At 38.5% G+C, this 12,500-nt stretch overlaps 2 protein-coding genes across 5 annotated transcripts in view; one reads left to right on the plus strand and one right to left on the minus strand.

Moving 5' to 3' along the window:
• The window catches only part of Psf2 (DNA replication complex GINS protein PSF2-like protein), a 25,943-nt gene extending 15,698 nt beyond the window's left edge, over positions 1-10,245 (minus strand). The window contains exons 1-3 of one of the 3 annotated variants that reach the window (XM_070143067.1): positions 10,224-10,245; positions 1,302-1,467; positions 899-1,029 (exon numbers count right to left, since the gene is read on the minus strand). In XM_070143067.1, coding sequence (XP_069999168.1) covers positions 899-1,029; positions 1,302-1,416 — 246 coding nt within the window. In that variant the 5' untranslated portion in view covers positions 1,417-1,467; positions 10,224-10,245. Of the gene's footprint in view, positions 1-898; positions 1,030-1,301; positions 1,468-4,651; positions 4,800-10,223 lie in introns of those variants that run through there. The other 2 variants (XM_070143064.1, XM_070143065.1) reach the window with 2 other exon arrangements.
• LOC113807058 (prestin) overlaps positions 5,024-12,500 on the plus strand; it is a 103,120-nt gene continuing 95,643 nt past the window's right edge. Inside the window, exon 1 of one of the 2 annotated variants that reach the window (XM_070143059.1) lies at positions 5,024-5,202. Coding sequence is in view for 1 of the 2 variants with exons in the window: in XM_070143057.1 (XP_069999158.1) it covers positions 5,527-5,573 (47 nt within the window). In the remaining variant the exon portion in view is untranslated. Of the gene's footprint in view, positions 5,203-5,511; positions 5,574-12,500 lie in introns of those variants that run through there. The other variant, XM_070143057.1, reaches the window with a different exon arrangement.

The following is a 12,500-nucleotide window of genomic DNA, read 5'->3' on the forward strand; positions in this document are numbered from 1 at the left end:
CACCATGCTCAAAGCTATGTTCTAAGCATAACTCTTCAATGTATGGAATTCCAACCACAATATCTGTTAATTAATACTAGGTATCCCTGATATCCCTCAACTAATATCAACACATCTGTGACATTTAGTATTTGCTAAGGGGCTGCAATTATATACTGAATTTCATGTGCATATAAGAGTTTGCCAAGTGAGCTGGTTACACTAAGGGGATGATTCATTGTTACAAAAGTGGATATACACTAAACGGTTCAAGGCATTCTACTATAGTCAATGTTTCAAGAACTAAGTTCCCCATAGACATATTTTATCAATGCAAATAAACATAGTAATCAGGTAGTCTTGAAGTCCAGTGACTGAGAGTCCATCTATGGCCGATTTGAACATTCAATATCATCATTCATTATATGGACATGCATATACACTAAAATAAATAGATATCTATTAGTCTTGGCATGCATATCCACTGTATAGATAGAGAAATAAATGTATTTATATCTGAGACAGACAGATATGTATCTATTTATGTATATATGCACGTCTGTATATATGAATATTCATTGGGTTGGGTCTTGCACAATTCTAGCAAACCATCTGATAATCTTTGATGATGTGGAAAAATGTTTTCTGGAACTTTAATTTCATTCACTGCACACCACGAAGATGACCACACTGCTTAATTCTCTAGTTCTCTGGTTAAAGTACAAATTACAATCTGCTCTATCATGAATATACCCAACAGAACCAATATTACAAAACTTTCAAAATTGGCCTAACAGAAGAGAGAGGTTATGTGCCTGTCTAGTAATACATTCATAAACAACAACTTCAGTATTTAAATCTAGTAATGCAAAGGTTAGTCATAAATCCTTTTGATGAAAAAAAGAAGAAACTAACTTACCCTGGACTGACTTTCCTCTTCCTTTTTCTCTGTGAGCTTCTCTGGATCCATCCAATCAGGGGGTACTAGACGGCATTTTCCACGTTGCCGGAGGTTGATTCCGAGCCATAAGGGTACCTGCACTGGTAGACCTGAAAAATATATTTATTCTATCTTATATATCTATATACCTTTATTTTGTAGACAAATGTACTAATATAAACTAACTGTAAATGATATACAAAAAATTACAAAATACATCCTGAACTACATGCCAAAGGACTGTAAAGAGCCCTTTTTTCTTTAGCATTATACATTTGTATCATCGACTAAGAAAAATTAATTTGGTAAGATGCATTTTGATAACAGTATAACTGATATAATTTATATTTTCATCAACTGATATCATACCTTGTATTCTTACCTGGAGTAAATGGTCCCACATCACCTGATATCAAGTACAACTTTTCTTGTGAAAAATTTGGTACTATGGTAATCAGTGACTTTTCTGCCAAGAACTCCACTTCTGCAGCATCCATTGTTCATCAGTTGAACCTTGCAGTCAATTGTAAACCAAGCCCTGCTGTAACCTGAGACCAAAGTGGATAAAATGATGAATCAGTAATTTAAAAACAACCAAATAAACATCTTTAGTTATTGCCTACTATATCTGTATTTCAAAATAGGCAGTTTCTAAACTGCTTTTTTTTTTTTTTTTTTTTTACTAATGCTATCTATATTGACACTTATTTTTGTTTAAAACAGCATAATTACTATAGCGTTACTGACATTATTAACAGCAGTATTATATACTAGAAAATATTATCAAAAGTCAAGGCAAAGGGTAAACAGGTACGACAGTTAGTTTGCGTAATTGGCTCACTGGTGACTGAGTATTTGTAGAGCCATCTATTTATAAAAGCAATTACTAAATTCAACACACACAAAGGGCATGGTCAAGATGTACATGCCATCCCCGGCAGCATGCGGTTAAATAATCAATATTATTAGCAAAAATTCTACATCCACATTTTCATGTGTTATTAATATGAATATAACTAGTTTCTAAATATACATATGAAACTGTTTTAAACTTTCTCTTCATGATGATACAAAAGCAGGGTATTGCTGTGAAAATAGGGTGGACCAAAGAAGAGTATAATAAATACAATTATCCCCCCCCCCCTTTTTTTTTAAATGATAGACACTTTCCATGTGATGAAGTTTATATCAATACATAAGACTAACCTATCACCCAGCCTCCCCCACCCCTATACTTCTCAATGTTGCTTTGCTTCCCTATTGTTACCGTAACCCTCAATCATACATTAGAATCTTTTGCTTGCACTCACAGTTTTTTTTACATTTGACAGAGATGAGAGAGAGACAATATACTGAATAGGGATATGTGATACAGATGTTCCTATTGACAAACCAATATATCCTTTTATTAGGGAAAATTTGACATTTTCAACTTAACATTTTCATACATTATTGATATGCATATATTCTGTTCTTAAATACGTATATGAAACTATTCTAAACTTCCTTTCTATGATAATTCAGAAGCAGGGAATTGTTCCAACTCTGGGGTTGTGACCCATAATAGGGTTGTAATTATGTTTCTTAACCACTTGCCACTGGGGATGGTATGTGCGTACATGCCATGCCTACTGTATTTAATAGTCACTGCTTTTACATATTGATGGCTCCACAAGTACTGAGACACCAACGAGCCATTTACGAGACCTACCTGTCTCACCTGTTTACCCTCTTCCTTGATATTCGATATTTTCTAGTATTTAACATTGCTGTTAGTAATGCTAATAACAATATAGTAATTGTAATGTTTATAACAAAAATAACAGTGTCAATATTGATAGCATTTGTAAAAAAAAAAAGAGAAACACTGCAGTAGACCACCTATATGTTATGATTATCTTTACTTCTTTATGGGTAAAAGCACAGCTCAGATCTTTAGATTACTGCACACAGGATTACATTTGGTCAAAAATACAATTTCTCATCAGTGTCTACACCTAAAACATAATGGAGAAATAAAAGAAAACTCTGATGCAAACTGTAGTCTCAATCCACAGATCATGAGAGAAAAGCCCAGAGAAACTGGAGGTAAATTTTATCCGTTTGCAGCAAAAATAAACCTAAACCTTAAAAAATGGTGGATACACACCTACAGATTATACTACTATGAAAACACATCTTTGAAATATACTATAACCACTTTAAAATCACACTTACTTCAGGTTTCAAATAATCAAATTGTAAATGCTTCTTCCATTAACAAGTAATTCAAAGGCTGTATCACTTATTACTTTATCAACATTAATGTTATAGACATAGTGCTAGAAGGTTCAGTTACATTTTCTAGCAATAACACTGACTTCACTGAAATAAAATATTTGGCTAAATAACGTACATAGTGCCAAGTAATCAAGTTTATCCATGATACACTAAATAGATAAAATAAATGTACTTTGAAAAATTGAAAATACATGTCTATGGGTATCACATCACTTCTGTCGTATACAGAAATTACCCGAGGCCTCCCTCTATATAAAGAATGCGGTTTTTTTAGATACGGTTAGACCTTCAAGTGTATTCTCTTAATCTTAACGTTGTGGATGCACTAAGTTCGGACAAATTGAATATCATATTCTTGAACAGGACAAAAAAGTTGTTGCAGTCGGTACAAGAAATAATATGCATAATGAAATAAAATGATCACAAAAAGCACTGCTTGCTGCTTCCAAGATGAAGACAATGTTTCCTGGGGGTGTTCAGGGGCAGAACCTCTCATCAACCCTCCCCTCGGGCAGTGCCTGAAGGGTATTCCCACTCACAGCAACTTGACCTGATGAATAAATTTTGCAACATGGAGTTGGCAACTTAATCTCTGGGGAGTGTGTCAGTGCTGTAAAGAATTACCATGTATTCTATGTTTGAATGTTCAGTAAAACAAACAAAAAAACAAACTTGAGATGAAAAACTGATAAAAACACCAGAATAAAAATACTACACAGTGCACACTCAAGATCTTGTTGAAAAGTGCCGCACTTTCAATACTGGCATGTGTCAGCCATGGCCACAGCCCAAAGACTAAAACTTAAAAAAAAAAAAAAAAAAATCTGATAATAAAAGCACGTTTCTCTGAGTTTAAAACTTGAAAAAGGATTCCAATTAAAATAAAACTTTTGTTATTTCATGACTATTCAAGTGTCTTTTTTCTCTCTCTCTTTGTGTTTATCAACTTGTAAAAGTAATACCACATATGAAAAGTGTCTTATCCTTGGTCATTCTGATCCTTAAATGCAAAAATTTTCTTGGTAATACATGACTGTGGGAAACTGAAACTATGCCATTTCAAGGTCTTGACAAATTCAACCAAAAAATAGCCTACAGCCGCACGTTTAATGGCCTTAGCCCCAGGAATTCTTAGACACAAAACATCTCAAACGGCTTTTCAATATACTTTCCATTCTGGGTTGCACAGCGTTGGCATTCCATTTTAGTTCTTATCAACGTGGCAGAATCAAGCAATAAATGTTTTGGCGAAAGTGGAGATCCAACAAATTACATCAAAAATTCTTTTACACAAAGCTCTATCCGGCAAACCATCTGGACATATCCCCTAACCTGTTATCAATGCATGAGATCTCTTGGCTAAAGTTGTACTTGAGCCAAATAATAACTGCGAGGTAATGTATAGCATATCCATGAGAATAAACATTCATTCTTTCTAAAATATAAGCTTACTTCTCATACCTGCCAACTACCGCAGTTTCCCGCGCCTCAGATGTAAACAAACAGAAACTGTTGTATTTGGGTTTCTTAGAAATCATATCTAATTTTGGGATTATTTGGCAATATAACAAACTGTGGTATAAGAATTTAAGGATTCAAATTGGTATTAGTATGTTTTTTTTAAAAAGAACTTTGTTAGGTAATATTTTCTGAAGTATTATCTTCGCAACGTTCCGAGAACCAGTAACGTTTATTCTAGCAGACGACAAAACCAGTTCTCAAACGTGAGATGAATCGTAATTACAAGCACAAATTACCCAATTTACACTAGTAGACTGGCATTTCTTACAAATATAATATCAACGAGTGATGCGTAAAAGAACGAACGAAATGCCTGCCGGTGTAAAGGTGACTCGCCCCCCCGGGAGAAATAAAGATGCTAAAATAACTCCCGTAGTCGAGAGGTTGCGTCATTGCGTGAAAATCAGCTGTAGAAATGGTTAAGGATAAGGCATAGCGTGAGTGTCTCTCGCTCGCCCCTAAGGGAACACGGGAAGCTCAAGGTAAGTCGACTCGTCACGTACGGGAGGGCCTTGGCTTTTGTAGACACGACATGTCATTTTGCATCGCCAGTAACAGAAAAGGAAAAAAAAGTCATAGAGGCCGGTCCTAACTGGATTCGTCGGGCAGGTACGCATGTATAATTAATTGTAATCTGCAAGAGACGGATTTAGTGTCTTAGGAATGTGATATCACGAAACAGTTTCCAGTAACGATGATGCATAAACGTTCTTAATGACTACATATACTTAAGTCTGAAGCCAACTTTAATTGCGGTGCGAATTCCTTTATAAATTTAGATCGGTCAGATATTGGCAGTGCTGCAAATGGGACCAAGACATAAGATAGTACAAGTGCAAGAGAAACAAGAGGAGTAAGTATAATGCTATTCCATGCCATTTACTTGAAACATCTGATTACCGCTTTTTGATTTAAATGCGTAAGCTCCATTGTCAGTGTAGAATATTGCACTTTGACCTGTAATACTTATTGAGAATAATGGAAGGAATGTCTAGCTGTAATAAATAACTAAAGGCTGATTTTGACTAATAGGTGGATTGCTAGTCGTATTTACTCGATGACATTCCTGACTGGTTTGTCAACTATCAGCGGTTGTAAAACATCGAAATTGTACCCAAAAAGCTCCGTCATTTTCATTGATTTACACTGATATGAATTTGGTTAGACACTTTTCGCACCTGCGCTTCATCACCCATAAGCTTCGAGTGTAGACAAACCCGCCTCTCTGGTGGACTCTGATATAGTAATCTTCTGAATCTTTCCAATTACACGCTTTTCCCCGAGACGAGAAACTCCCCCCCCCCCCCAACCGTTCCTTGGCGCCCTGACGTCTACTTTCATATTTTAAAATTGTCACTTAGCCCCTTCACAAGTTTTTCCCCCTTTAAAATATTGGTAGAATGACCTTACATATGTACTTCAAAGTAATGTATATAGGATCGCACAGAAATGTATGTTCATGTGTATAATTTACCGAGCGATTCGGTTCTTAAGGGACGATAGATATGAGTGCTCTTTGAGATTAATAATTTTCACACACAAAAAAAATGTTGGTGAAAGACATTAAAAGAACGCGCCAAGATGTGTTTTTGATAGTCCAAGAATCCTGACAGCTGATAATGATATATTCAGGTGTAAGAACATCCCAACATGAAAACACCGAGGAAAAAAAATCTAAAAACTCAAGAACTGAAAGGATTTTGCTTGACAGTGCTATGATATGAAATGATTCAATTTAGTACGAAGAAATCTATATTTTGAATGAAATTAAACTTGAATGAATTTGGCTTTTCGTTTTTATATATAGCTCGTGTTTCAAAAGCATCGTACTGAGAAACGCGTTAAAAGAACTGACCACGCGAAACAAAGTAGAACAAACACGAGCCAAACGAGGACTTGAAAGCACTTCCCGGCATACCGAAGAGGCAGTGATGACGTAGTATTTGCGTAAATCGGTCGTTGTAAAGAGCGATACAGGTTTTATCCCGCTTGGTACTTGTTTAAAGGTCATGCAGGGGTCGGGAGCCGGTCCAGCTTTTATTAGCTGTAGTAGACAGAGTTGACGTCGGAGGTCTGGACCAAATTGAAATATATATATATATATATATATATATAATATATATATAATATATATATATGCATATACACATATATATGTATATATTTATGTATGTGTGTGTGTGTATTTGTATGTATGTATATGTATGCATTTATGTGTCTATATCTATTTATATATGTAGATTTCTGATATGTGTATGTTTATATATATATGTATGTATATATATATAATATAATATAATATATATATATAAAATATATATATATATATATTATTCATATATTTATATATGTGCATATATATGTATATATACGTTTAAGTGTGTGTATATGTGTTTATATATAATGTACACATGTTTACATACACACACGCATACACACTCACCCACCCACCCACCCACCCATCCACTCATTCCCTCACTCACTCACACCTTTTACTTATATCTTTCCATATACGTCTGATTATACATTGTGTATCTATTTATCCGTTTACATTTCTCTCTCGGACTCACGCATATCCAAGAGCTGTGGCTTACGGTACGAAAATTCGATATTTTTAGCGAAGGTAGGAGCACCTTCTCCTATTTCGCAGATTTCCTCCAGGATTGCAATTTTACGCGAGGGCTATAAATACGCAGATAACCGCACAGGGACGCCATATATAGAGCCCTCTATGGTGCAGATGTGGCAAGTGACTGAGTTAAAACGTCAGTCTGTCTCAATAGGTTGTTATTTTTTCCGGTCTCGTCACGTTAAACAGAATCGTTAAATGCGTCCAAAACTGCCCGCCGTCTGTTGGGATCGTCAAATGAAGGCGAACGGTTGGAACTGGTTTTAATCTCTTCTTGTGCTCAATATCTCTGCGTTTTAATAGTCTGCTGACTGCTGATCATTTGCATAACGACGTACGGGATGCTGCTACGCCTTGCAGTTGCGTTCGCGAGGTCTGAATGGGATATCATTGCTTATTCGGTATTAGGACAATTACCTCGTCAGTGAAAGGTGCGGTTTTTATTTATTTTTTCTTAATTACTTATTTTTAAGTTTGGGAAGCAAGTTTACTCTATTTTCATAGATCGACATCAGATTGATTTTTTTCTCTTTGTTTCAACAAGATGTTCGTATTGGCCGAACGAAGAAAGTTTACCAAAGACGAAGCTAACAAGTGTTGCTGGATTTTCGCTGTGTAGACAGAGCGGTTTAAGATTCATTTGACCAAGTCATTTACTCTGTCTGTTTGCTTGTGCTTGTTATGGACCGGGAGGAATGTTTATTAACTAGGCATTTGACGATTTAAAGAGACGTTTATTTTATTTTATTTTATTTTATTTTTTATTTTTTTGGCGTGTGATTATGGGTAGGCTAACAAGGCATGTTTTTTTTTCTTGATTCTACATTAAAATCGAGGATGAAAATTCTTTACTTATTTGGGCGTTTCCATGTGTCTAAATTTACTCGTTTCTTACTGTCCAACACTTCCTGATAGAACCACAAAAATTTGCCCTAGGGTAATTGTCTGATTGGAGACAATGATAGGCTGGATTTATATATATATATATATATATATATATATATATATATATATATATATATTATATATATTATACATATATTATATATATATATATTATATATATATATATGAGAGAGAGAGAGAGAGAGAGAGAGAGAGAGAGAGAGAGAGAGAGAGAGAGAGAGAGAGAGACAGACAGAGAGAGTGAGACAGAGAGAGAGAGAGAGTGTGTGTGTGTGAGACAGACAGAGATAGAGTGAGACAGAGAGAGATTGAGAGAGAGCGAGAGAGTGAGACAGAAAGAGAGCGAGAGAGTGAGACAGAGAGACAGAGAGAGAGCGAGAGAGTGAGGCAGAGAGAGAGCGAGAGAGTGAGACAGAGAGAGAGAGAGTGTGTGTGAGACAGACAGAGAGAGAGCGAGAACGAGAGAGAGAGAGAGCGAGAGAGCAAGACAGAGAGAGAGCGAGAGAGAGAGAGAGAGAGAGAGAGAGAGAGAGAGAGAGAGAGAGAGAGAGAGAGAGAGAGAGCGATCGTGTAGCGTGTGAGTGAGAGTGAGAGAGGCTAAAGATAGTGCTTTATGGCAGCTGAACGTTTTCTTATTTCTTTTGATTTCTTTTAGTGTTACGTAATCTGTGCGCTACTTTGTTGCTTCGAGATCTTTGTTCACCTTGACGTTTACGATAAATTTGTTTGTCTCTGTATTTCTCTCTCTCTCTCTCTATCCTCTTGTTCTCTCTCCTCTCACTCTATATCCTCCTGTTTTCTCTCCTCTCCTCTCTCTCTCACTTTCTCTCATATATATTCTCTCTCACTTTCTCTCATATATATTCTCTCTCACTTTCTCTCATGTATATTCTCTCTCTCTCTCTCTCTCTCTCTCTCTCTCTCTCTCTCTCTCTCTCTCTCTCTCTCTCTCTCTCTCTCTCCCTCCCTCCCTCCCTCCCTCCCTCCCTCCCTCTCTCTCTCTCTCTCTCTCTCTCTCTCTCTCTCTCTCTCTCTCTCTCTCTCCCTCCCTCCCTCCCTCCCTCCCTCCCTCTCTCTCTCCCTCTCTCTCTCTCTCTCTCTCTCTCTCTCTCTCTCCCTCTCTCCCTCCCTCTCTCCCTCTCTCCCTCCTCCCTCTCTCCCTCTCTCTCTCCCTCTCTCTCTCTCTCTCTCACTCTCTCTCTCTCTCTCTCTCTCTCTCTCTCTCTCTCTCCCCCCTCTCTCTCTCTCTCTCTCTCTCTCTCTCTCTCTCTCTCTCTCTCTCTCTCTCTCTCTCTCTCTCTCTCTCTCTCTCTCTCTCTCTCTCTCATATAGTTTGTTTGTCTGATACTGTCGACCATAGCAACTGGACTGCGGTTTTCCCGGAAACCTTGACGTGTGATGCTCTTAATGTTAGATGACGTAAATTAACATTTCTTTGTATCCGGTCTTTTTTCTCTTTTTTTTCTCTCTCTTCCTTTAATTTTGAGAAGCGTTACTGACGCGTTTACTCTCTAGTTCGTAAATGATTAGGGAGTTGACGTAGGTTGTAGACTAGGAGAACGATTTGTCGGCAAGGAATTTAATATTTATAAGGGGTGTGAAGGCAGAGACTGGGTTGTAGGGTCGTTAATAGTGTTGGTTTTGTAGTTATTGGTGTTGATTGCGATGACTAATGTTGATGTTATTACTATCGTTATTGTTATTGTTGTTATTATTATTTTTAATGTTAAAAAAAATCTGAAAAAAATATATATCAAGCTCGACGCCTTCCTGATAAGTTCCGATATTAGATCAAGGACGACTCTGAAAGCAAAGAGTCACGTGACTGTCATGAAAAAAAAAAAAAAAAAAATAGCGGGAAACAAAGGTTGTGGTATTTTATGAATTTGTTTCATATGTATATATAAAATCATATTTAAGCACAGTAATTGAATAATTGTAGCATGAAGATACCGACACTATACATACCGTAGCACCAAACAGAACACACCATACCACATCACGTCGTGTCCTGTCACTCTACACCACATCACGTACCCCACCACGCCACATCACGTACCCCACCACGCCACATCACGTACCCCACCACGCCACATCACGTACCCCACCACGCCACATCACGTACCACACCACGCCACATCACGTACCACACCACGCCACATCACGTACCACACCACGCCACATCATGTACACCACGCCACATCACGTACCACACCACGCCACATCACGTACCACGCCATGCCATCACGTACCACACCATGCCACATCACGTACCACACCATGCCACATTACATACCACACCACGCCACATCATATCAGATACCACACCGCATCCCATACCACGCCACATCACTTACCACACCACGCCACATCACGTACCACACCATGCCACATCACGAACCACACCACGCCACATCACGTACCACACCACACCACATCACGTACCACACCACATCACGTACCACACCACGCCACATCATGTACCACGCCACATCACATACCACACCATGCCACATCATATCAAATCCCACACCACGCCACATCACGTGCCACACTACACCACATTACATACCACACCATGCCACATATCAGATACCACACCACATCCCATACCACGCCACATCACATCAGATACCACTCCATATTACATACTACACCACGCCACATTACATACCACACCACGCCACATCATATCAGATACCGCACCACATCCCATACCACGCCACATCACAGAAACGAAACACACCTCACGGCTGGAGGGAGGCGCCGGACGCAGGAGCAGAGCCCCTAAAAGCCGGATGGCTGAGGCAACCCTTCCCCTCGCTCAGAATTCCAAGTTTCAGTTCATTCGCAGAATTTTCGCTCTCAACGTTTTCCCCGCTTCCCCTTTCTGTTTGTGAGTCTGTGTCTACGCGTACGTATCTGTCTGTCCCCTCTCTACGTGACGGTCTCTGGCTGATTTCTGTCTGTCTCTGTCTCTCTCTGTCTCTGTCTCTGTCTCTGTCTCTCTCCCTGTCCCTGTCCATGTCCCTGTCCCTGTCCCTGTCCCTGTCCCTGTCCCTGTCCCTATCCCTGTCCCTGTCCCTGTCTCTGTCTCTGTCTCTGTCTCTGTCTCTGTCTCTGTCTCTGTCTCTGTCTCTGTCTCTGTCTCTCTCTCTCTCTCTAGGTCGTTCGCTCGCTCGCTCCATTTTTTCCCTCTCTCTTCCTTGCTCCCACTGTACCGCCATATATCCTCCCGTTCACCTTCACTTTCTGTCTGGTTTTATCCTTTCTCATTCCAAGTCCCGTTTTAGGGGATATCAAACCTCATCACCCTTTAGAGTGTCGGCGGTGTTCACTTTAATATTGTGTAACATTTGTGTGGCAGAAGATTCGTAAATTTTCATTGCCTCAAAAACGGCGAAAAGTTTGATTTGATTGTTGTCATGACGTCACAGATAAACATTTTGCTTGTGGGCGGAGTATTGATCGGTGAAAGTTTCTTAGTTTACGAAACGTAATTTTTGTTTAATGCGTTTGCACTCTCACCTTTGACAGCCGGTTTCTTAAAATTTTGCCAGGCCCGACCCAATGAATTTTCATGAGTACAGATGCAGAAATAAGGCATATCTGTCTATATATCTGATAAATATACATTTAATCATCTATTTACAGGGTTGATATTCATGTCTAGCCAGATAAATATGCATATATTTATTTATGCATGTCAAGTATACGAACATTCTGTGGGTAGGGTCTCGCACATTTCTAACAAACCGGCTGTGAGTCTACAGTTGTCTGATTGCTTTGTTCTCGGTTGTTTTCCCGACCGACTCACTGTCTATGCAGCAGTTTGTCCACGCACACGATCTGCCTTATTTGGTTACTGTACAGTGACTGGGCAACTGTCAGGTAGGAAGGCAGTATTATCTAGTCTACTGAGGTTACGCTCATAGCTATAACTTTTTGTGATTGTCTGTATTTTTTATATTTTATTAGTTATGTTAATTAAGAACATTTAGATATGTTTATCAAGCACTTTTCTCTGTTTCATTTGCCAGTATTTCTTTTCACATATATCATATAGGTTCCCTGTCCTGTTGAAAAAAAGAGATTTGCTAAAATGGATGAGGAGGCGTGTCCGATCCTCCTTTCCATCAAGGTCACCGAGTTTAATAGAGTTGCCAATATAAACCCCACGAAAGTTTCTCCCGCTGGTACAGAAAGGGTTGCAATAGCTTTACGAGGCAAATGGGGGACGAGCTG

This window comes from Penaeus vannamei, chromosome 30 (assembly GCF_042767895.1).
Source record: "Penaeus vannamei isolate JL-2024 chromosome 30, ASM4276789v1, whole genome shotgun sequence".
NCBI classification, from domain to species: Eukaryota; Metazoa; Arthropoda; class Malacostraca; order Decapoda; family Penaeidae; genus Penaeus; species Penaeus vannamei.